At 26.2% G+C, this 22,425-nt stretch overlaps 5 protein-coding genes across 5 annotated transcripts; 1 reads left to right on the top strand and 4 right to left on the bottom strand.

Moving 5' to 3' along the window:
* Positions 1-1,535: 1,535 nt before the first annotated feature.
* Positions 1,536-9,588, bottom strand: LOC108571529 (carboxypeptidase D-like). Its single transcript, XM_017933590.1, has 15 exons — positions 9,130-9,588; positions 8,794-9,038; positions 8,529-8,684; positions 8,271-8,446; positions 8,050-8,197; positions 7,816-7,928; positions 5,859-6,349; positions 5,280-5,741; positions 4,898-5,169; positions 4,363-4,537; positions 3,897-4,276; positions 3,644-3,782; positions 2,043-3,525; positions 1,771-1,947; positions 1,536-1,672 (listed from the first exon to the last, which is right to left on the bottom strand). The coding sequence occupies exons 1-15, from the start codon at positions 9,586-9,588 to the stop codon at positions 1,536-1,538; spliced, it is 5,013 nt and encodes a 1,670-aa protein (XP_017789079.1).
* Positions 9,589-10,464: 876 nt separating this feature from the next.
* Positions 10,465-12,314, top strand: LOC108571548 (nuclear speckle splicing regulatory protein 1). The gene is made up of 3 exons (XM_017933615.1): positions 10,465-10,540; positions 10,615-11,767; positions 12,245-12,314. The coding sequence occupies exons 1-2, from the start codon at positions 10,515-10,517 to the stop codon at positions 11,729-11,731; spliced, it is 1,143 nt and encodes a 380-aa protein (XP_017789104.1). The 5' UTR covers positions 10,465-10,514; the 3' UTR covers positions 11,732-11,767; positions 12,245-12,314.
* On the bottom strand, positions 12,256-13,891 carry LOC108571549 (serine/threonine-protein phosphatase PGAM5, mitochondrial-like). Its single transcript, XM_017933616.1, is given in 5 exon segments — positions 12,256-12,418; positions 12,517-12,606; positions 12,608-12,824; positions 13,133-13,311; positions 13,648-13,891. Coding segments are annotated over 5 exon segments (804 nt in total). The 5' UTR covers positions 13,815-13,891; the 3' UTR covers positions 12,256-12,267.
* Positions 13,892-14,957: 1,066 nt separating this feature from the next.
* LOC108571469 (serine/threonine-protein phosphatase PGAM5, mitochondrial-like) lies at positions 14,958-16,793 on the bottom strand. The gene is made up of 5 exons (XM_017933525.1): positions 16,630-16,793; positions 15,916-16,094; positions 15,412-15,626; positions 15,172-15,302; positions 14,958-15,108 (listed from the first exon to the last, which is right to left on the bottom strand). Exons 1-5 carry the CDS (start codon positions 16,791-16,793, stop codon positions 14,958-14,960), a joined length of 840 nt encoding a protein of 279 aa, XP_017789014.1.
* A 971-nt stretch (positions 16,794-17,764) lies between these two features.
* Positions 17,765-21,728, bottom strand: LOC108571599 (centromere protein J). Its single transcript, XM_017933674.1, has 4 exons — positions 20,018-21,728; positions 18,289-19,960; positions 18,003-18,198; positions 17,765-17,893 (listed from the first exon to the last, which is right to left on the bottom strand). Exons 1-4 carry the CDS (start codon positions 21,726-21,728, stop codon positions 17,765-17,767), a joined length of 3,708 nt encoding a protein of 1,235 aa, XP_017789163.1.
* Between the last annotated feature and the right edge of the window lie 697 nt (positions 21,729-22,425).

Raw genomic sequence — 22,425 nt, 5'->3', positions numbered from 1 at the left:
TTTTACTTATTTCTGTACGCATCATTTTTAAGGTTTATTCACATATAGGGTACTTAATACCGATACTAATACATTTCTTTTATTTGTATTAGATAATATAAGTCATTATACACGCGGCTTATCATTAAATTTTTAAACGATCCACGTTTAACATTCACAAGGAACGTTGTCTAACTTTTTAGTAACTTTGAAAAATTCACCTATTTAATCTCTAGTACGGCAGTATAGAACAAAGTCTGATGGCACGTTATGTTTAAAAAATGCAATTACTAAATATTGTTTTTCGTAAAAATAATTTCGCTATTTTTATAAATAATCCATAAAAGAAAGTAAGATTACATAAAAAACTTCATCTATACATAGCAGTTATTCTAATATTTGAACTAACACTATCCTAACCTAATTTGCAGTTTGAACGGAAAAGTGGATTTAAGAATATTTTAGTGACATTAATTAGCGGGATAGCAAATACATCCTTATATATCCGTCAGTTTACTTATATGATTAATAATGATGAGTAATAATAATTCATACGAAAATTCCTTAAATTACAATTTTATTTCAAATTATTAAATCATTTAATCATATTAAAAATATAAATGTATTACTATACATGTTATTAAATAAAATCACATTTTACAATATATATATCATTTGATAGGAAAAATTTTCATTAATCTAATTTACACCTTTGCCCTACAAAAAACGATTTTTATTTTTAAAAAATGTATTCCCATACTTAGACTAAATAATATATTTCAACAATTTGGAACAATATTTTAGTCACTTAAGTAATTGATATGTATATGTTTTTATTCATATTTTTATATAAAGCATATAATACATATCATTACAATAAATATTTTTATAAACATTCGTGAATACTTTAAAAGTTTTTAAGAAAATACATCAAAATGTTACATATATATCTGTATATTTAATATTACAATGTTTTTAATGTCATAATATGCATAAAAAGTTATACTTCAAATATTTAAAATTTATGTCAATTTGTTATACTAAATAAATTTGAAGTCTTATATGAATAACATACAAATGCTTTGGAATGTATAATTCATTTTTATGTATAAAATATAAATCTTATGTCACATAGAAAAATATCTATAATATGATAATCATATTTTTAAAACAGATACCTTTTTTTCTTTTAGAACAAAGTTCATTATAATTTTTAGATACATGAAGATTAAACTATACATATCCTGCTTTATCTTTATATTATCTTAAGTACAGTACCTTTTTTTACACAAAAAAAAGTTTAATATTTTTTGTAATTTTCATCTTGATTTAGATGTGATGTATTTGTTCTGAAAAGCAACATGTTTTGAAAAAACATTTTGTTGTCATTTCATAGTTATAACAATGTGAACATTTGATATAAACAAAGCTATACTACAATATTTTAATATTGTGTTATCAGTTCCTCTTTTTTTAGTAATTCTTTTTTGAAATTTTTCATTTTTTTATACATATTTTTTAGGTATAGTATTAAAATATATCATTTGTCAAGTTTATTATCTATTTTCTTTAGTTGCTTCCTCCTCCCACTCTATACCTGGCCTAATAAATTCTAAATCACTAGCATCATCAGAACTTGACATATTGTCATCATCAAAATATGGTTTTCTAATTTCATTATTCTGCATATGCCCTGAAAACATAAATTAATATTAAAAAACATGTTTTCAAAATTTCTATGCACACCTAAAATATACTCGTGTGATATTTTTCAATTATATTAATATTTACCATTTAATGGTCTTCTAAATATTTCAATTTCTTTTTCATCATCATCAAAGAAACTTGTACCACCTTTAAGTAAACTAAATGCATATCCATTCCAATTAGGTTTTTGTGAATTCTTGGAAGACTGACAATTGGCACAAATAAAGACAGAGCATGCAATAAGTGTCAAACATACAGTACCTACAAAAATATAATTGTATTATAATATATTACTGTAATTGCATTATAATTTATGTTATTGTAAATATATGTTATAAAAATATTGAATTTCTTACTTGTAAGTATAATAAAAACGGTTCTGGGCATTCCCATATATTTGTCATCATATGTTAATTTAAATATTAAATGTGAAATGTTGTGTACATCTGGTGTAATGAAGATCTTTGTCTGTTGAATATATCCTGATGCACTAGCACTTACAACATGAGTACCAGGTTGAAACAGAAGCCAATAAACACCATTCACTCCATTTCTAACATGATGTATTGATTTGTTATATAATAAAATAGCATTTTCAACTGGCTCATTGTTCTTACTAAGGACATATCCTTTTACTCCGTCATTAAGTTTTTCTATCATCGCTAATAAACTAGCTTTATTATCATCCCATACATTTCTTGAATCATCTGTGTTACAACAAGTAATATATACATCTATCATTAATGTACTTGTATTTAGATAAAGATGATCCATTAAAGAATGTTCTCTTTCTCCATTTATACCCATTCCAGCATAAACAACACCATTAGTATTTATATGCAAATTGTGATTACACTGTGGTTTTTTTGAAGTCATATGGATATTATGTTTTGTATATGATAGTGCCAAATCTTGTAATACATCATCATCATCAGTTTTATATATCTCTTCAGGTACTTTTCCATATTTTCCCGTGAACGGAATTTCAATATGTTGTGAACCAATGTTTAAATTTATTGCCAATACTGTGTTAACTTTTTTAAACCAATTAATTATCATACTTGCTTCAGTATTTAGTGCATTATTAATGGGAAATTCTAAATTATCCATAATCAATGAGGAACAAGATTGATTGTTAGTAAAATTTTGAGATAAATTTGGTGCAATATATATTGTAAATTTGTCTAAATAATTTTTAATTCTACTATCTTTCCTATAATGATCTAATAAATATGTTGCAAAATGCAATAAAATTTTCGAAGTAACAGGTGCACCATTTGAAATACCAGCCACAAAAGCTATAGATGGTCGACCAATGCGTTTATAATTATTTTCAGTTCCAATTTCTAAACACATTATTCGAATACCTTTTTGTGATTTACCAATAGTATGTAAAGTTGATAATTGCGCATATTTATTGTTTAGATCAGTTAAAACTTGATTCACGACATTTATTTCTTGATCTTCATTATCTTTCTGATGTTCTACTTTTTCTACTTGACGTTTTATCATTTTAACGTGGAGATCAGTTATACTTTCATTATAGACATGAACTTTCGCAGATTGTTCGATGTACCCTTCACAGAAAAATGTTAGTATATATTCACCAGGAAGCAGAATAATTTTGAAATAAGCCATATTTTTTGAAACATGATAACTATCGGTTCTAATTTTAACAATAGCCTCCCTCAAAGGAGTATTGTCAACATCTGTTATTACTGCTCGAATGCCAGTTGTAAAACCATGAATAAGTTGCATCAAAGGCAGTAAATTTTCACGCCAAATGGTTGAAATAGATTCTGCAGGTGGATACTTACAGCAAGCCATATTAATACTTATCTAAAAATACATACATACTATAGATTATAATAATTATATACAAATATCATAATAACATTTTAACAGTATACAATACATAAGTTTATTAAACAATAATGTAACAATAAATGTTACTTACTACTGGTATGTTATATCGATTTTTTATGTAATTTTGTACTCTTTTTGTATCATTAGGAATGTTGCAAGTTTCTTTATGTATTGAATATTCATAATTTTTGGCAAGTGTCGCATACACATTCGAAGTATCCTCTGTGCAACTAAAAATGAATATAAAATATTATAATTTTAAATTAAAACAACATACATACATGTATATAATAGAAATAAATATATTGTGTCAATACACGTACAAAAATTTAAACTTTCATTACCTAACTTCAAGTGCTCCACCTCCTAATAGTACTATCACATCATATCCTTCATTAGATAACATTGTTTTAAATGCATTAGTAATTGCATTCAATTTATCAGAATTAACATTATTTTGTAGCAATAATCTTTTGCCTACTTCATCATGCACAATAGCATTACAATCATGAACATCAATTATGTTATCAAAACCTGGATCTACACCAGGTACGAAATGCAACACAGTGTTGCTCAATATTTTTTGTATAGGAGGATCTCCAATTTGATTTCCCGTAAGAATATGAGTTGCTAATCGTAATAAAATTTCCCTACCAATTGGTTGAGATGCAAATAGTCCTCCAATTAAGCCAATATGAAATTTATTTTCCTCTGGTGCACCCATCTACAATTTTCAATCTTTTTATGTAATTTTAAAAAATAAGGTTTAAAGTTTTAAATACTCACATTTTTCTTTAAAGAAATACTTACATTATGTGTAATCTTTAGAGAATGTATGGCCATACTAATTAATGACTCTCCAGCTTGAAATTCTGCAATATTTTGTTGATGATTTTCCAACTGACTAAACCTAGCGCTTAATTCGGCATTTTTTAAGTAAGCATTCTGTAAATTTGCTATTAATCGAAAGTCGTAAGCAGATGACCTGAAATAGAAAATTATATCCTTATTAATATTTATTTAAAAATTCTACTTTTTAAAATACTTGATGACAATAAAAAGCATTCTAATAATTTGCTCTACTTCTATTAAAATAAAATTGTAATTTATCTTGTCATATCCAATTGACAACATATGAATGTATTTACATAATATTTTTTGGAATTTTTAAATTTCTTCATAAAATGACATTTTTATGATTCTTTATAAAATACAATCCTTTTTAACATTTAATAATACTCAATACAAATACCATTATTCTGGAAATTGTAATGTTTATAAGAATTGTAGTAAAATATTTCCTATACTTATGATTTCTATAAAATTGTATAATATGTAATAATACCAATGTTGAGGATCATCTCGCATTAACGTGAAATCCAGTGTTACTTCTCCTTCTCTTATATGAACACCATCTGGTACTGTTACAGTTTGCATTTGGGATTCATATCCTACTGCACTAACTGTAACATTATATTTGCCAGGAACCAAAAGGCGCCAATAGTCTCCATCATTACCTGCATAGATATCATGTTTAATTCCTTCTACAGATATTTTAGCATGAGGTACAGGGTTTCCAATTGATGACTGTATTACACCATGTATGCCTTTACGAGACTGTAAATTAAAAAACTCAGTAACACTTATTAAAATGTCTTACACATTAATATGTATACACACTTTAGTATATTTAAATTACATTTATATGTATGTATAAATATGAATACCATTTCAATAAGACGTAAAAGAGATTCTTTATTTTCTAACCAATATTTTGGCAGCTCAATTGCATTTGGAAATTTTGTGCATCCTACTTCAACAGTGATTTCAAAATCATTACTGTAAACATAATTATAATCTTGCATGCCTCCATTAACAGAATACCAGGCAGCTCCATTAGTTATACCATTTGGAAAACTTTTTTCTAACACATTTTGTACTCGGCCATTAGAGGGGCACGGTTTTCCAAGATGCATACGAGGATGTGCATTTGAGTATGCTAATGCAAGGGCTTTAAAAACTTTATCATCTGGACTTAAGTTTTCAACATTAGATGTATATTTTGGCACATTGTCATATGGATAATTTGCTACCAATGCTCCTCCATGAAAATTAGCAGAAAGTACAAATGGAATGCTTGCAATCCAATCTATTACCGCTTTTGTTTCAGGTTCTTGTTCTTTGTTATACTGCAATATAAAAATATATTTAAAAATTAAAGTTGATGAAAGTCAGCAAATCAACATACAAAAAAAGCATATTAAACAAATTCAAAACTTAAACAATAAAAAAGTTAAAATTCATACATCGTTTGTTTCATATTGATCAGGAAAGTTTCTGTTGAGATCAACACCTTTAGCATTTGCTCTTCCCCATCCTCCATACACATCTCCTTCTTTAGATATTTCATAACCATCAGGGTTCATGCTTGGTAATACATGTAATCTTATATTTTTTAGTATTTTCGTAACCCTTATATCATTTTCAAAGTTTTCACAAAGGTATTTCAACAACAATAATAAAATTTCTCTGCCAACTACTTCATTCCCATGCATATTTCCTATATATTTTACTTCCGGTTTATCTCGGCTATGTTTTCCAGGATTTTCTGTTATTTCCATAACGTATAACTGATGCCCATTAACAGACTCTCCTATACTATAAAGTCTTGTAATATTTGGATAATTTAAATTTAATTCTTTTAAGTACTTTTCCATTGCTATGTAATTATGATGCTTGAATTCCATATTATGAAAGAATCCATATTTGTTTACAGGATATAAAACTTCTTCAACTTTTTCTAAATTTAATTTTCATTTAAATTATCAAAAACCATAAGTTACAAAAAGTGTAGAATTACAAACTTTTTAAATATAGAAATGTTACAACACAAGGTGCAGAGAACATAAGAAATCAATAAAAGGAAAAATAATAAAACATTATTTAAAGTGCTATACTACTTAATGGATAAAAAAAATTATAGGAAAAGGCTGGAAAATATTTGAGAAAACTAAGTCACTGTTCAAGCAAATATAATACTTTATTTGTAATTTCAGATATTATACATTTAATTTTGATATATTATACTATACATCAAATTACAAATATAATCATAAACATTATTCTTTGTTTTACATTATTCCATTAACGTTAATAAAATTACACAATAGATATTTAAATTTCATACTAAAAACATTTGGGTATACTTTTCATATACTTCATATATTTTTTTCACCTTGTGTAAATGATTATTATATTACCTAAATTAAACTGGATAAAAAAAAAACTTTTATGTTTAATATAAAACTTTTCTTTTTTGTAAAATTTAAACCAGTTTTCATAGTACGAATGATTAAAAGTACGATTTGTGTAAAAGATATATTTAATACAAGTATTCTAAACATATACTAAAAAAAGTATCTTTGTATATACTTTTAGAAACATTATTTGTTAAACTATTTGTTTTTGAAAATATCTATGAATATAAAAGAGAGCATTCAAATAAAAAATAAATCACAGTTTACTACTTGGTCAATAACGTGAGTCATTTGATTAAAATAAGTTATGAATGTTATGAAAAGATATGTTCAGTGTACAGTAATGTTCAACTCTCCAATTCACATTTACAAATTATTCAGATCAATTATTTAAAAAATAATACACATTCATTGTGTGTAATATAACATTCATGTCTTTACAAATGTTATGTTTTTGTAATCAGATTACTTATTTTTCGAATTTAACGCATACAAATGAATTTAAGAAGTAAATAATTAAATATTTGAAAAATAAATATAAATACGAAAACAAAAATAATAAAAAAGATTAAAACATTTATCTCTCGCGTCTTTTTATACTTCAACTACTATGTTTCATAAATTAACAATTTTTAATGTAATTAATAATTTTTCTGCAGATAATAAAAGTTTGATATTTGTCTCCATACCTTGTGTGTACTTTTTTATATTTGTTTATACTAATAAAAACAAAACAATAGTAAAGTGTATAGGGGTATCAATATCTAATAATCTGAATAAATTTTAAAAGAAAATAAAAATATGTATAGATATAAAAAACGTTAATAATAGCTGTGCAATTGCACTTCTAAAACATAAATAACAAAATTTAATTCTTCACAAAAAAAAAAGATAAGAATATTTTAAATGCATATATGTAAACATAGTTAGTAATTCATATTATCATAAGATGACATTAGTTTATGAAATACAAGATACTGATTAAGAAGTGGTAGCATATGAAAAAGATCTGCATCCAGGTTACCTTGATCATCATAAGAGTCCAGTTTTAAGGTAAAATTCACAATGGTTGGGTCACCTGATTCTACTGTGACACTTATTGGTTCACTTGGTTGATATCTAAAATTGTAAAAAGTTATCTGTAAAACTTACTTGATAAAATAAAATAATATTTTTGTAGTACCTAAACATAGTAATCAAGTCTATGAAATGGATACATTTTATATTTAAATATACTCACCCCCATGCTTCAGCATGAATATAATAAGTTCCAGGTAGTAATAAACGCCAATATTCTCCACGATGTGTAGTTGAAACATTATGTTTTATTCCATGTACAACAATATTTGCTGCCTCTATTGGTTGACCATCTGAATCTCTTACAAGACCTAAAATTAAAACACAAATGTATACATCTTACAACTATTGATAGAGAATTATACTTAATAAACAGCTAATAACCTTTCACTCCAATATGTGCTTGTTCAAGATATTTTATAAGAGATTCCTTATTTAATCTCCAATATTCTGGCATTGCAGAAGCATTTGGATATTTACAGCAACTAAGTTCAAATGTTATCTCAAATGCATTAGAGTGAGCATAATTAAAATCTTGCATTCCTCCAATAACTTCATACCTACAGCAGATAAAATTTCATAACAATTTTCTTTACAAAATAATACTTCTCAAACATAAAAAATTCAAATATTCTTGCGTACCAATATGCTCCATTAGTAACACCACCTCGAAAAACATCTGGAGGGCATGCATTACCTGTGTGCATTAGTGCATTATTATCAGCATATGTGTGGGCTAGGTATTTAAACAACTCATCATCTGGACTTTTACTTTCGATACAACAAGGGCTTGAAATACTAAAAAATGATACATCATAAAACTTTTATAAAATGATAAATGAAACTTCATAATTTATGTTACATTTAAATCAAAAGTAAAAAGCATAGAAATATTACATCACATTACCCAGAATCATAAGGATAACTGGCTACAACAGCACCTCCATGAAGATTTCCTGATAATACAAATGGTTCTGTAGCAATCCATGTCATCATAGCTATTGTTTCATTTTGACGTCCATCTAATATATTGCTTCCCTTTTGGGAGTGAATGGTTCTTCTACTAAATTGATCTGGAAAATTTCTGTTTAAATCAACGTGATTTGCATTTTCACGACCTGAAAAATCTTTCTTTGATTCACACTTCCCTTCCTAAAAATAAATAGAAAAAACATGGAATTATTGTAGACATTTCAAGTAGTTTAAATCACAAAGGAATAGAATAATAAAATAAAAATGTTACCTCTGATTTTTCAAAACCATCAGGATTCATTGATGGCATAAGAAAGATATCAGTATTATTTACTAGTTTTGTAATTCTTTCATCTTTTCCATAATTATACAAAAGATACTGAGCAAGATATACTAATAATTCTCTACCAACAGCTTCATCACCATGCATGTTAGCAACATATTTCACCATTGGTTCACACAGTTTTCTTTCTCTAACATTTTCAGAAATTTCAAGAACTAATATGTCTCTACCTTCCACAGACTTTCCTATGGAAGACACTTTTGCCAAATTTGGATACTTCTGAGCCAATGAACTAAACAACTGTTGAAGTTCTTCATAATGTGTATAATGTGGAATGATAAAATTTTCCTCTAATTTATCTTCGGAATTTATTGCGTAACCATTAATAATTCCAATAAATAAGAAAATAAACGACACAATATTATACATAGTACTTATATGTACCATATTTGCATATGTGTTTGCGTAGAAATATAACAAATTTTATGATTTCAGTGAAACATTCTATACAGGGCAATATATACAATGTCGGTATAGCATACTGATGACGTCTGCAAGTACGAGCATGAGCAGAGTAGGGTAGGAGATTACTATAAACGATATATATATATATATATAGAGAGAGAGAGAGAGAGATAAATATATATATGTATGTATATGCACAAAATCTTTATTCCAGTTACACTAATATTACAAACAAATTTCTTCTTTTTCTAAAAAGACAGAATTTTTATTTGCAAATTATCTACGGTGTTTATTAGACACATTACTTTTAAATAGTTCGAAATTTTAAAGTCATGAAAACTTAAATCGTAAATAATACCAGACGATTCTTTGCATAGCGATACATGTGTGTATATGTGTGTGATATTTGTATCATTTTATGAAAAAAATCTTTTTCCACCTATGCTCTTAAATACACAGCAATACATACAATTAAAATAACTTTTGAATTAGTGAATTCCAATTGCGCAATTGGAATAAAATCTTTACGTAGACAAAAAAAGTTTATTTAAAATTAACATAAAATTTTTAATTCGAAAATATCTAGGAACATTTCATACAGTCTAAATGTAATATAGAGTGAATGATAAATTTAAATTTTGAGAAGTTTCTTTATAAATACGCAACAAATGTAATATTAAATGCTGCTCGCTTATGTTTTTTTTTATTTTGCAAACAATAATATTACATTAGATGTTAGAGACATGCGTATTTTGTTTAAATTTACATTTAAAAACATTAAAGAGAGGTTATAACTCCATGTTTTTGAGTTTTTTTCTTGATTACTTGAAAACGTGAAATATCATTATACAGTGTGATGTTTGCACATCAAAATTTTATAAGACTTTATTAAATAACATTTTACAACTATGTCTAGCAACAAAGAAGAAAAACAGTAAGTTACATGAAAATATTAATAACAAACAAACCTACAAAAACAAATGTCATTAACTATTCACAAAATTACAGATATGGTTTAATATTACCTAAAAAACAACAACCAGTTACTCCAAAAGTTAGCAATGTATTTGGTGATAATAATGACTCAGATGAAGAAGATGGTACTGATTGGGTTAAAAAAGCTCTTCAAGCAGAAGGAGAAAAAAATAAAATTAAAAAGCAAACAAAGTTAAATATGCAAAAGGCTTTAAAAGAAGATCCAACAATATTCCAGTATGATGAAATTTATGACGACATAGAGAGAATAAAAGATCAATCAAAAAATATAAAGGATGAAAAAAAGAAACCAAGGTATATTCAAAATCTTTTGAAAGCTGCTGAACGAAGGAAGAAGGAGCAGGAATACAGAATTGAAAGAATGGTTCAAAAAGAACGTGAAGCAGAGGGAGCAATGTATGCAGATAAAGAAAGTTTTGTTACTTCTGCTTATAGAGCAAAATTAGAAGAATTTAAAAGAATGGAAGAAGAAGAAAATAAAATGGATAGATTAGAAGCTATTGCAGATGTCAAAAAGCAACAAGATATGTCAGGATTTTATAGACATTTGTATGAACAAACTATGAAAACTCCAGAGGAATCTGAAATAAAAAAAAATATAAATGATAATAAAATGTATTCGAATAATGATTTAGAAAATATAAGTAAAGAAACAAATGCTGTTATAACCAATAAAGAACAAATTAAAAATAAAGAAATAAAAAAAAATAGACAGTATAGGCAAAGAATAATAGAAGAAGACAGCGATACAGATACAGACATTAATCAAACAGTGGAAAATAAAGCAAAAATTATTTTCCCTGAGAAACGTAAAGATATTGAAAAGGAACCTACAAAAATAGAACCCGATATGAAAAAACAAAAACAAATTGAAAATATTGAAAATGATGAAACACAAAATCAAGTTAAAGCAGAAAATATGATAAATTCAAAGGATATTGAAAAGGCACCAGAAAATAATGAAAATGATGACAAAGCTGAAAAAGCAAATATTAGTGCAAAAGCAAAAATAGAAGCAGAAAGAAGGGAACGATCAAAAATTTGGGAAAAAAGAACAATTGGTCCTGTATTTGAAGCAACATTGCAAAGATATTATGTTAGAAAATCTATAAGAATGTCAGCTGCATAGTAAATTGTAACTACTAAAAGTTTAATTATTTAATGTGTATGTATATGTATTTATGTATTCTAAATAATTTTTATTATTTTTTTACAAAAATGTATTTGTAATATAAGGTAAAGGTTTTTCGTTAATATAGAATTCATAGTACGAACTTAACAAAATTGTTAAAATTTGTGCGGAAATTGTATCAATGATATATTCAGAAAAACTTAAAAGACTTCTACAGTCAGAAAGAAATGACTCTACATTATGGTTATAATACACATGATGTGTTCTGTAATATCAATGCATAGTGACAAAATCATATATTTTTATCAATTTTCAAACTATTTTAATTATTACAAATATTTTCTAATATTCAAAAAATATCACCTTATTATGTTTGTAAGATTTTCTATTGAAAAATTGCGATATTCCTATTTTCATAAATAAAATGATTAAATAAGAATATCTTAAAATATTCATTTTATGCAACTTACTATAAGTCATATAATTTAAGTTTTTTTTTTTACTATACAGAGGATAAACTATATTATTTAGTTTTAATACGAAGAAATAAGTTGTGGCTTCATATATCCACTATCACCTAAACTTCTTAATGTTACTCTGCCATTAGAACGAATAGATATCCAGGTAATACTTCCATGATTCAAACGTAAACGTAACCAGCCTTCAGGTGGAAATTGCAGTGCTCTGAAATAAATAATAAATAAAAATGCATAGATTCTATATATTAGTATTATGAATACTTGAATATCGGTACGTAAATAAGGTATAAAAAAATAGTTTACCGGCATACAAAATATCTAATGACGTTTGCATGGCAAACAAGAATAATATAAGAATCCGTTTCCTGACTAGGTTCTGGACGATTATATGCTTACATGTATTTCAGGCTCCCAAATATTAATTGGTGGATCAGGTGGAACTGGCAAACCCTCACTAAGTATTGAATTCTCTTTAACTGTTACATTTTTAAGATATTTTTCTATAATTTTAGCAGTTTCTTGTGCTCTAGTCATTGTTGAATGTATAAGTAGAGTATATGGTAATTCTAATTCTTGTAATCTTTTCCCTGCTGCTTTAGCCTGTTCCTTACCTTAATGAAATGTTTAATGTTTCATAATCATTAATACTTATTATTTTTTTACATTCTATAATGGTTTTAAATACATAATAGTTTATTTATAGAGGAAAAAATTAATTCAGTTAAATATAACTTTTGGTATAACCATTTTATATAATATACTAATATGACTATAAATTTTGATAGTTATAACTTTTGATCTACTTAGTATTACTCATATTAATACAAAAATGATACATATGTGTAATTAGTAATATACAATAAGAAAACCAAATTGAAGAATACTATCAAAGTATAAATCATATATGAAAGACACTAACCAAGATTTGTAAGTGTTTGATCTGAATCTGTTTTGCCTTCTGTATTATACTGCCCATGACGGATTAAAATTATGTGATGCTTCATATTTGTTTTATTCCTAATTGATCGTTTTTTATGTGATTCTTTATTAGTTTCATTATTTGTTACTGCTGTATTTTCTAACCATTGTGGATGCCGTCTATAAATAAATGCAATATATTATAAATTGATTTTTGAAACAATAAAAACAGATTAAAAGCAGAAAGCAAACAATATTTTTCCTAACAAATTGATACTAATGAATACTAAATGAATGCTTAAAAAATAAACAGGATATATACATATACATATATGTATGTATACATTATATATGCATACAAAGCACATTTAAAAGAAAAATCCCTTATCATTCCATCATCATTTATTTAACTACACGTAAAAAGGAAAATGAAAGAAAACCTTTACTACATATAATCATTGATTTATAAAATTAATGATATTTTCTTAAATAATCATTAACAATAAAGTGTATAACCTATCCCAATTATGATCCCATTTGCCCCAAAATGAAGGAGGTGTTATCCATGAATGTTGCTTTTCCAACGATTGGTTATGATTATTATCATTTGGGTAAAAAAGCATTGCACCACCTAATGCACTAAATCCGGCGATCCATTTTCTAAAATTTGAAGGTATTGACATCGTTATAATAAATTATCACGATCAAATTTTTGTAATGATTAAAACCAAGCCTGCCCACGTGTGGAACGTCTTTTACAATCTTGTTTACATCTATTTGTCTCTTTCTGTGCTGCTGTAGAAAGACATATACTTTCATAAGAAAAAGTGTATGGAATACAATTTTACTACCAACAACTAAAAAATAAAATTGAAAAAGTTACTGAAATTTTTCAAATTTATTTAAATAATAATGACTTAAATCCAATATTTTTTATATTATAATAAATTCAAAACAACTTTTATAATACTTAAACAACTTAAATATTTTTACTGTTATATTCAGCTAACTCATTAATGAGATTTATATATGTATATATGAGCGCACACATACAAGTAATGTTTTAAGTGCACTTATGTAATTTTAAATTACATTTTTGCAAATTTTTAAGAAATTACATCCAACACACAATATGCACGTAACGTGCAGTATGTATAAAGTAAAATAATAAATTGCAATAGATATTTACGTATTCTTCATTATTGTTTTATTATGCAACATAAACAAGTAGTACATCATGATATAAATAATATCCCAATTATTAAAAATATCCTTATCATGTAGTGACAGATATTTGTAGAAATCAATATGTTTGAAAATATGAAGTAGTTTGCTTTAGATTTCAGAGAATTCTTATAGATTTAAGTTTGTCTATGTAAGTTTCGCGTATCCGAAACTAAAATTATTTCATTAAGTATATTTATTTTGCCTTATATCTAGTTATTGTTATGCATTATAATAATACATGTACAAACCATAAGAGCAATTTTTTAAACTGAATCAGTCTAATATAATTCTGTTCAAAATGCAAACAAATGAGAAATTATCACAATTGTAATACAGATATTTGTTTCTTAATGTATAGTGATGATTTCATCTAAACATAAATACTTTTCATCAGTCTTGAACTTACACGTAACTTTTAATGTTTAGGAAGCATTACTTCACCATGTTTTTATGATTTTCTATTAACAAATTCAAAAGTTTCTATTTTTATAAATCAATGAATAGTTAAAAATATATAGTTCCTACGAAATTAGAGATTGAAAATATGAAATGTAGATGACACAAATGGTTTCTTTATTTTTTAAAACAGTCTGTTATTTTTATTTTAATGAAATCAGCTGTGGTTTCATATGCCCTGTATCTCCAAAAGTCCATAATGTTACAATGCCATCTGGATAAATAATAATCCATGTAATACTGCCATGATACAAGCCTAAACGTAACCAACTTTTAGCTGGAAATTGCAATGCTCTGAAATAAGTAAGTATTAAAGATTTTCAAAAAAAAATAAATAACATATAAAAAATAGTGTACCTGCATACAAAATATCTAATAACATTTGCATGACAAACAAGGATAGTATAAGAATCTTTTTCTTGATTAAAATCTGCACGATGAAAATATTTTCTAAATGCAGCTTCTATTCTAGGTCCATCTCTATAAAACTGGAAAGTATTAATGTTATATAACATTACTCAAAATATAAGTAATACTAATTTTCTTAAAAGTATATATATTAAAGTTTTAAATTCACATAATCAATGATACATTTACATTTACTTCAGGTTTCCAGTGAGATGATGGTGGTTCAGGTTGAATTGGTGCACCCTCATTAAGAAGTGAATCATCCTTCACCACTATATTTTCAAGACTTTTTTTTATAATGTTACCAGTTTCCTGTGCACGAGTCATTGTTGAATGTATAAGTGAAGTATATGACAGTCCTAATTCTTGTAATCTTTTTCCTGTTGCATCAGCTTGTTTTCTACCTTTATAATATTTTTTAAGTTTTGTAATCATTAATATTTATTACTTTATAATTGTGAGTTTTAAGAGAAAATTTTATATAAAGTAGCAGAGATTATTCAATTAAATGTAATTTCAGGTAAAATAACTTTGTATAATATACTGATATAAAACTTCAAATATTATGATTTTTAAACTATTTAGTATTATCCATATAAACACAAAAATAATAAATATACAATTATTAAAGTGCAAGAATTAGAACAAAATTACAAATTATTAAAATATAAACAACATACAAAAAATACTGACCAAGATCTGTAAGTGTTCCATCTACATCTGTTTTAGCTTCTGTATTATATTGTCCATGACGAATTAAAATGATGTGACGTGTAGCTTTGGTTGTTTTGCTTGCTAATTCCTTGTTATATGTGTTTTGGTCAGATTCATTGTTTATTTTCATTGGTTTTACTAAGCTCTTTGGGTCTCGTCTATAAATCAAGTCAAAAACAAAGAAATAGGATAAAACTAATTGTCTTAGTAACAATGAAAATGTGTAATTAAAAATAAACATATACACAAGCATAAAAAGAATGTATTAAAAATAAGTTAAATGATTTATATACATAATTAAACATCTTCCAGATATATTAGAATGTTGCAATAATAATATTATATATGCAACACATAATTTTCATTATGAGAAATACAATATTAGATAATACATAGGGAAACAGCAAATGCTTAATAGATACATTTGTTTAATAAAATATTAATAATTTGATTTAAAAATTTCACATAAAATTAAAAGTTATTTATTATTTGCATAGTAATTAACAAAATTTTGTTTGGTTTAAGCGATTTAATTTTTTATTAAAGTAAAATTCAAAGGTTGTTTTTATTTATTTATCTATAATACATAGCAAGGAAAAAATGAAATAAAATCTCAATTACATGTTACCATTAAATTACGAAGTCAGTGATATTTTTATGGATAACAACGAAAATGATGACAAAGAATATAACCTATCCCAGTTCGGATTCCATTTGACCCAAGGTGAAGAGTGTGCTATCCAAGAATTGTGCTTTTGTGACTGTTGATTATTATCATCATTTGGATAAAAGAGCATCGCACCACTTATTGCGCCTAACCCTGTAATCCATTTTTTAAAACTTGGGCGTATAGGCATCGTTACAATAAGTTATAACCATCAAATTTTCAGGATCACTAAACCAGTGTTACAAAAAGTTTAGATCTTAGAAAACTTTCCCCACTTTTCACTGCCATAGTTGGGAACACTGTCTGATTCTATGTGTCATGTACAATATTACTATTTAGTGAATACAATTATTTCCCGTAAAAACATTTCCTGGTAAATTTCGCAGCAGTCTACATTCTCGATTTCGCGCAATTTTCGAAGTTTTCCGGTCAAATTTCGGGATTTATACGAACTTAGAGAGTTTTGGGATGATTGAGAAGTAATTTATTTACGCTACTTGCTGATTCCGATAATTTTTCGCACGTTTGAGAAATAGTTAATTTGCATTACTTGCTCCGATTACGAAAATTTTCTAATTTTTTCAAAGCTAGTTAGTAGTGTGAGTCAATAATTTCTCAGATACTCGAAAAATCTTGACGTCTGATAAATGGTTGACTTCACTAATTAGCTTCGATTCTAAAAGTTTTCTAAAATGTCTCGAAGCTAATTAGTAAAGTTAACCATTTTTTAGATGTCCAAATTTTTAGAGCGTCTGAGAAATTATTGGCTCACACTACTAATTAGCTTCCAGAAATAGAAAATTTTTATAATCGGAGCAAGTAGCATAAGTCAACCATTTCTCAGACGTTCAAAATATTTCGGAATCAATAAGCTATTTCCGTGCAAATTTCTAAGTTTTTTACTCGAATTTTAGGATTTTTACGATCTTTTCAAATTTTACGCGTTCCTAAATTAAATAAAGTATTGTATTAACAATAAGGAATTCAGTCTTTATTTATTTTAATGTACTTACGACATATTTCAAATATTATATCTAATTACAACTTCAACTATTTACTAGGAACTGTTAAAAATATATATTTTTTAAATACATTTTAAGTGGAATTTCATTGTTTCATTAAATGTTATTTTCACGTACACATCTATGATGTTTACAATTTTTATTGATATGAATCCATTAAAAGATTACCATCTTTGTCTTTAATACGTATTCTACCATTTGAATACCGCGTTTCCTGAGTGCCATCAAGATAGATCAGTTTCATAGTACCATCAGGATATTCTCGTCTCTAAATCATATATAAAAGTATTAATTATATACATGCATATATGTTTTGAGTTTATTGAAAGATATTGTTTATTTTTAATAAAATAATTAACAGTACTGTTGTATGTTACCTTATGAGTTTTGGTATGTATTTCCCGTTGTCCATTTGGTAGTGTAAGAATTTTTTCTCCATTAGTAAGAATTTGAATTAATGTTCCATCAGGTTGTATCCACTTTTCAATACCACCTGATTCTAAAATTCGTAATGAACCATCTGGAAATGATACTTCCACTGCACCATTATGCAATCGTCTTTCTACTTGACCACTATGTAATAGTAAAAATATTATTTAATATATAATGAACTGTTATTTATTGAAATTTATAATGAAATAGTAAAATTAAATAATAACTTACTTAGCAAATTTTAAAATTTCTAAACCATCTGGCATTGTTGTGTGCCATGTACCTGTTGATGCATAAAAATATTTAATTTTTCCATCTCTATTAGTCTCACGAACATCTCCATTATAATATATTAATTTAGTTAAACCTTGATCAGGAAAGACTTTTTTAACATTTCCATTTGGGAAGTGATATTCAATAGAACCATCAATGTGTTGTATCTGTTTTATACCTTGTTTATCAATACTAAGTTTACTTTGGCAAGATGATTTACTTCCTACATGTGTACTAGATAATTCGTCATATAATTTTGATATCACACTTTTGTCATGATTTTCATGATATGTTTTTGTAGGAGATATAAAATGTGTGTAATCATTTTGCATATGTAACTGAATATTGCTATTAATATTATCATGATTAAAAGATATATCAGATTCTTTATATGATTTTTCACAATTATCTTTTATAATGTTTGTTTTGCTCTCTAATTGTTTAAGTTTACTACTTAAATCTGAGCTAGACTCATTTAAATTCTTAGAAGTATCGAACTGTTCTTGAATTTCTGTTAAATCTGATGTTGCTTCTTTAATCAAATTTTCATATAAATTACGTTTTTTGGCAAGATTTACAATAGTTGTTTGAGATTTTTCATTAATAACACTCTTATTACTATTATAATTATGTTCTTTTCCTTCTTCTATATATTGACTATTAATTATATTTGCAGTTTTCATTGCTGTTTCTATCAACTTCTGATCATCTTCTGATGAGACACCATTAATTTTGTGTGATTCTTTAAATTGCATATTGATCTGCTTATTAATTTGATGAATGGCTCTTGTATTTGAAGAAGTTCCAGACTTTTCCTTATTTCTAATATTACTTTTCTTTAAATTTTGTAGCTTTTCTATTTCTTGTTTTAGTTTTGAATTTTCCATTTTTAGTATCCTCATTTGACATTTATGTCTAGATTGTGCTGCATTCCATCTACTTTCCTTTATATGCGTTTCTTCTTTTAATTGTTCTAATTCTTGTTTCAAATTCTGCATTTCTTGTCTTTCCAATTTACTTTGTTGAACCTTTTCTTGTGAATCTCGCATCCTGCTTTCCAAAGCAGCTTTTTCACGTATCAGCTTTTTCTTTTCTTCTTGCAAACGATCTTCCACTAGTTTTCTATTTTCTTCCAATTTTTTTTCTTTTTCTGTGTATTCTTTATGTAAGTTTCTAGAATCTTCTTGTATTTTTTTACGCTGTATAGATAAAGATGTATTTTCTTTACGAAATATATTAATTTCTTGCTCAAGTTCCAGTAAACGATTTTTTAAAAGTTCTGATTTGAAAATAGTTTCACTTGCTTCTTGTAAGTTTTCTTTATTTTCCTGATCCTCAGTTGCAACTTCATCATCGTTACTGTTTACACATTCATCTGCTTTTTTGTTGTCACACTTGTCCATATGGTTTATTGATGCTTCAATACTATGAAAATTATCAATTTTTTGTGGTGATGAGTGATTTTGACTATAGTTATGTAAAATACTTTTTTTATCATCAGGAAATTGATCAGCAGTATCTGAAAATTCTGATTCATCTTTATGACAAATATATTGATGTATATCTACATTACAATTAGAATTATTGTTTTGTCTATTACTTTTATGGCATTGTGTTTTATAATTTAATACTTCTTGTAAATTATACTGTTCAAACGTTGGCTTATATATATTATTTTCTATTTTACCTTTTATTATCATGGGGGATTGAGGAATTTTAAATGGCATCGATGATGTTTCTATAGTAGATGTTTCTGGAGTTGAAGAATCACTCCAAACCTTTTCATCTGAAAAAGTTTTTACTGCTAATGATTCAGTTGATATACTTGATGTATCTGTTAATCCAATAGTTTTGTATTCATTATATTCAGAAAATCTAACATGAAGACTAACATCTACTTCATTATCATTTTCAACATCAGGAATATTATAAAAGTTCTGTTGATTATATATAGATTGAATTTGATTGAATAGTGTATGTCTGTTATCATTTTCTTTTGTTATATTATTTTCATTAGTATTCATTGTACCTTTATGTACACTGTTTTGGATTACTTTTTGATTCATAATAGGTGCAATATTACAATATATATCAGCATTTTTATTGGAGGTTGCACATTTGTAAACTTGATTAGACTTTAAAATTAATTGATCTTTAGGTGTTTTAATTATTGGTGTAATTTGTTTGGCATTAAGCATACCACTTTCTGTTTTACATCCAGCATTTTTTACTTTACATGGTGTTGACTGATGTAAGAAAGCAACAACTGCACTAGATGTAGAACAAAAGCTAGAATTTTCTGCCTTTTCTTCCAACAATTCAAATATCCTTACTTCTTCTAATTCTTTCTGTGTTCCAGAATGAAAATCTGAAGTATTTAACTCAACTGTATTCTTAACTTCATTAACATAATCTTTCAATTGAGAAGTATTAGATTCAGACTTACTACGAACTTTTTTCTTTGGCAGTGGAATGTTTTTTAGACATAAATGTTTTTGTGGTACATTTGTAGAATGTGTACTTTTTGATAGTTGTACATTCTTTGAAGATCGGGTAGTTTTATTGGACTTACTTTCATTTTTATATTTGAAACCAGATTGTGTATTGTTAGTAAAAGATGCACTTCGTGGTCTTGTTTTCAAAATAGTAGGTTGTGGCTGTTGATTTAACTTAAATCGAGATAAACCTTCTCCTTTTCTTAGAAATGGTTTTTTTACTTTATTTCCTAAATTAATATTAGATTTTTTAGAGTGTTCATTTTCACAGTCTTTCAGTCTTTCTTCGAGCAATGTATGAAAGTCTTTTCTTGGAGAAGGAATTGGTATATCATCAATAGAAATATGATTAATAACTGTTTTATTAGATGGTAATGGTGCTATGCCATCTATAATGAATTGTTTCACTTGTTTTTCTTTTTCTGGAGAAGATATCATTACTTTTATGTCATTTTTTATCTGAGGTACTGCCTTATCTTTTGATTGTATTTTTATGTGAGTTTTGGTATTGACTGCATCTTCAAATAATTTTTCTCCACAAAATTGTTGCTGAGAAGTTTCTTCTTCAAAGCTACTTGAATTTTGATTAAGATATGATTTGTTGCTATTTGATATTTGTGCACAACTTTCTCTCATTTCTAATTCATTATGCATTATAACTATGTTTTTCTCATCAGTTTCAGTATTTGCAATAGTTTCATTTGAGTCATTTACACTAATCATATGATCTTCATTAAGATCAAGTTCTTGTATTGATAACTCAAGTGCTTTATATATACAATCTTGTCTTTGAGTTAACATTTCTCTTTGTACTTGTTGTTGTTTCAATAATCGTTCTTGCTGTTCTAACTGCCACTGTCTCAATTTTTGTAAACGTTCAACCACAGTTGCTTCTAAGTCCATTTTTTAAATAGTAAACAATATTTAATATATTGAAGTATTCAAATATACATAATACTCAAATATTGTATAAAATGGTTAATAATTATTTACATCTTTTGAAAACTATAAATACTTCAATGATCCATATAAACATATATATACATACATATACACATGTATGACTATAAAATACTAAAAACTATTAAATGTTAGAATCCATTAAACGAAAAGGTATACATATATATCGTCACAAAAATTGAACTTATTAGTCATCTATAATTAAAGTATTTATTTTTCATATACCTTTAAATAAAACAGAGTTACAAAAATTATGAAAAATATATTACAAGCTAAATTTGTTAAACTAATTAATATGTTCTTAACTGAACACAAAAAACTTGTTTTACTATAAAACCAGTTGACAGTTCAAAAGTAATATATATAAGTATATATGTATGTACAGCACATTATAGTTTGAACCCTGCAACATAATAAAACAGTTACCTACACTGGCTGTCAGTATGTGATTGGTTACTTATGAAAATATAGTATTTTGTTAAATACACATATTTTTTTGTTATATTTTTCATGAAAATTGGATTAGTAAAGAAATTTACAGAAATATTAATAATAAATGCTGATTTATAAAATTATATGCATGATGTGCATAAATATATTATGTATGTAATACAAACACCATTTATACATACAATAGGTA

Source organism: Habropoda laboriosa, unplaced genomic scaffold (genome assembly GCF_001263275.1).
Source record: "Habropoda laboriosa isolate 0110345459 unplaced genomic scaffold, ASM126327v1 scaffold40, whole genome shotgun sequence".
Classification (NCBI taxonomy): domain Eukaryota; kingdom Metazoa; phylum Arthropoda; class Insecta; order Hymenoptera; family Apidae; genus Habropoda; species Habropoda laboriosa.
Note: the sequence above shows the minus strand (reverse complement) of the source record. Positions and strands in the feature narration are given on the sequence as shown.

Bases quoted from the DNA above. Each gene is read 5' to 3' on its own strand.
- LOC108571599 (XM_017933674.1), bottom strand. From the start codon at position 21,728: ATGGACTTAGAAGCAACTGTGGTTGAACGTTTACAAAAATTGAGACAG. The intron at 19,961-20,017 runs GTAAAATAGAAA...ATTTACAAGAAG, and splicing joins ATCCCCCATGATAATAAAAG to TATTAAATTATAAAACACAA. The intron at 18,199-18,288 runs GTAAGTTATTAT...ACTATTACATAG, and splicing joins GAAATTTTAAAATTTGCTAA to TGGTCAAGTAGAAAGACGAT.
- LOC108571529 (XM_017933590.1), bottom strand. From the start codon at position 9,588: ATGGTACATATAAGTACTATGTATAATATTGTGTCGTTTATTTTCTTA. The intron at 8,685-8,793 runs GTAATGTGATGT...ATCATTTTTTAG, and splicing joins AGTTATCCTTATGATTCTGG to TATTTCAAGCCCTTGTTGTA. The intron at 5,170-5,279 runs GTATTCATATTT...TTTAATTTACAG, and splicing joins TTTTACGTCTTATTGAAATG to TCTCGTAAAGGCATACATGG.
- LOC108571469 (XM_017933525.1), bottom strand. From the start codon at position 16,793: ATGCCTATACGCCCAAGTTTTAAAAAATGGATTACAGGGTTAGGCGCA. The intron at 15,627-15,915 runs GTCAGTATTTTT...AATATTATAAAG, and splicing joins TGGAACACTTACAGATCTTG to GTAGAAAACAAGCTGATGCA. The intron at 15,109-15,171 runs GTACACTATTTT...TACTTATTTCAG, and splicing joins ATTAGATATTTTGTATGCAG to AGCATTGCAATTTCCAGCTA.
- LOC108571548 (XM_017933615.1), top strand. From the start codon at position 10,515: ATGTCTAGCAACAAAGAAGAAAAACA. The intron at 10,541-10,614 runs GTAAGTTACATG...ACAAAATTACAG, and splicing joins AGCAACAAAGAAGAAAAACA to ATATGGTTTAATATTACCTA.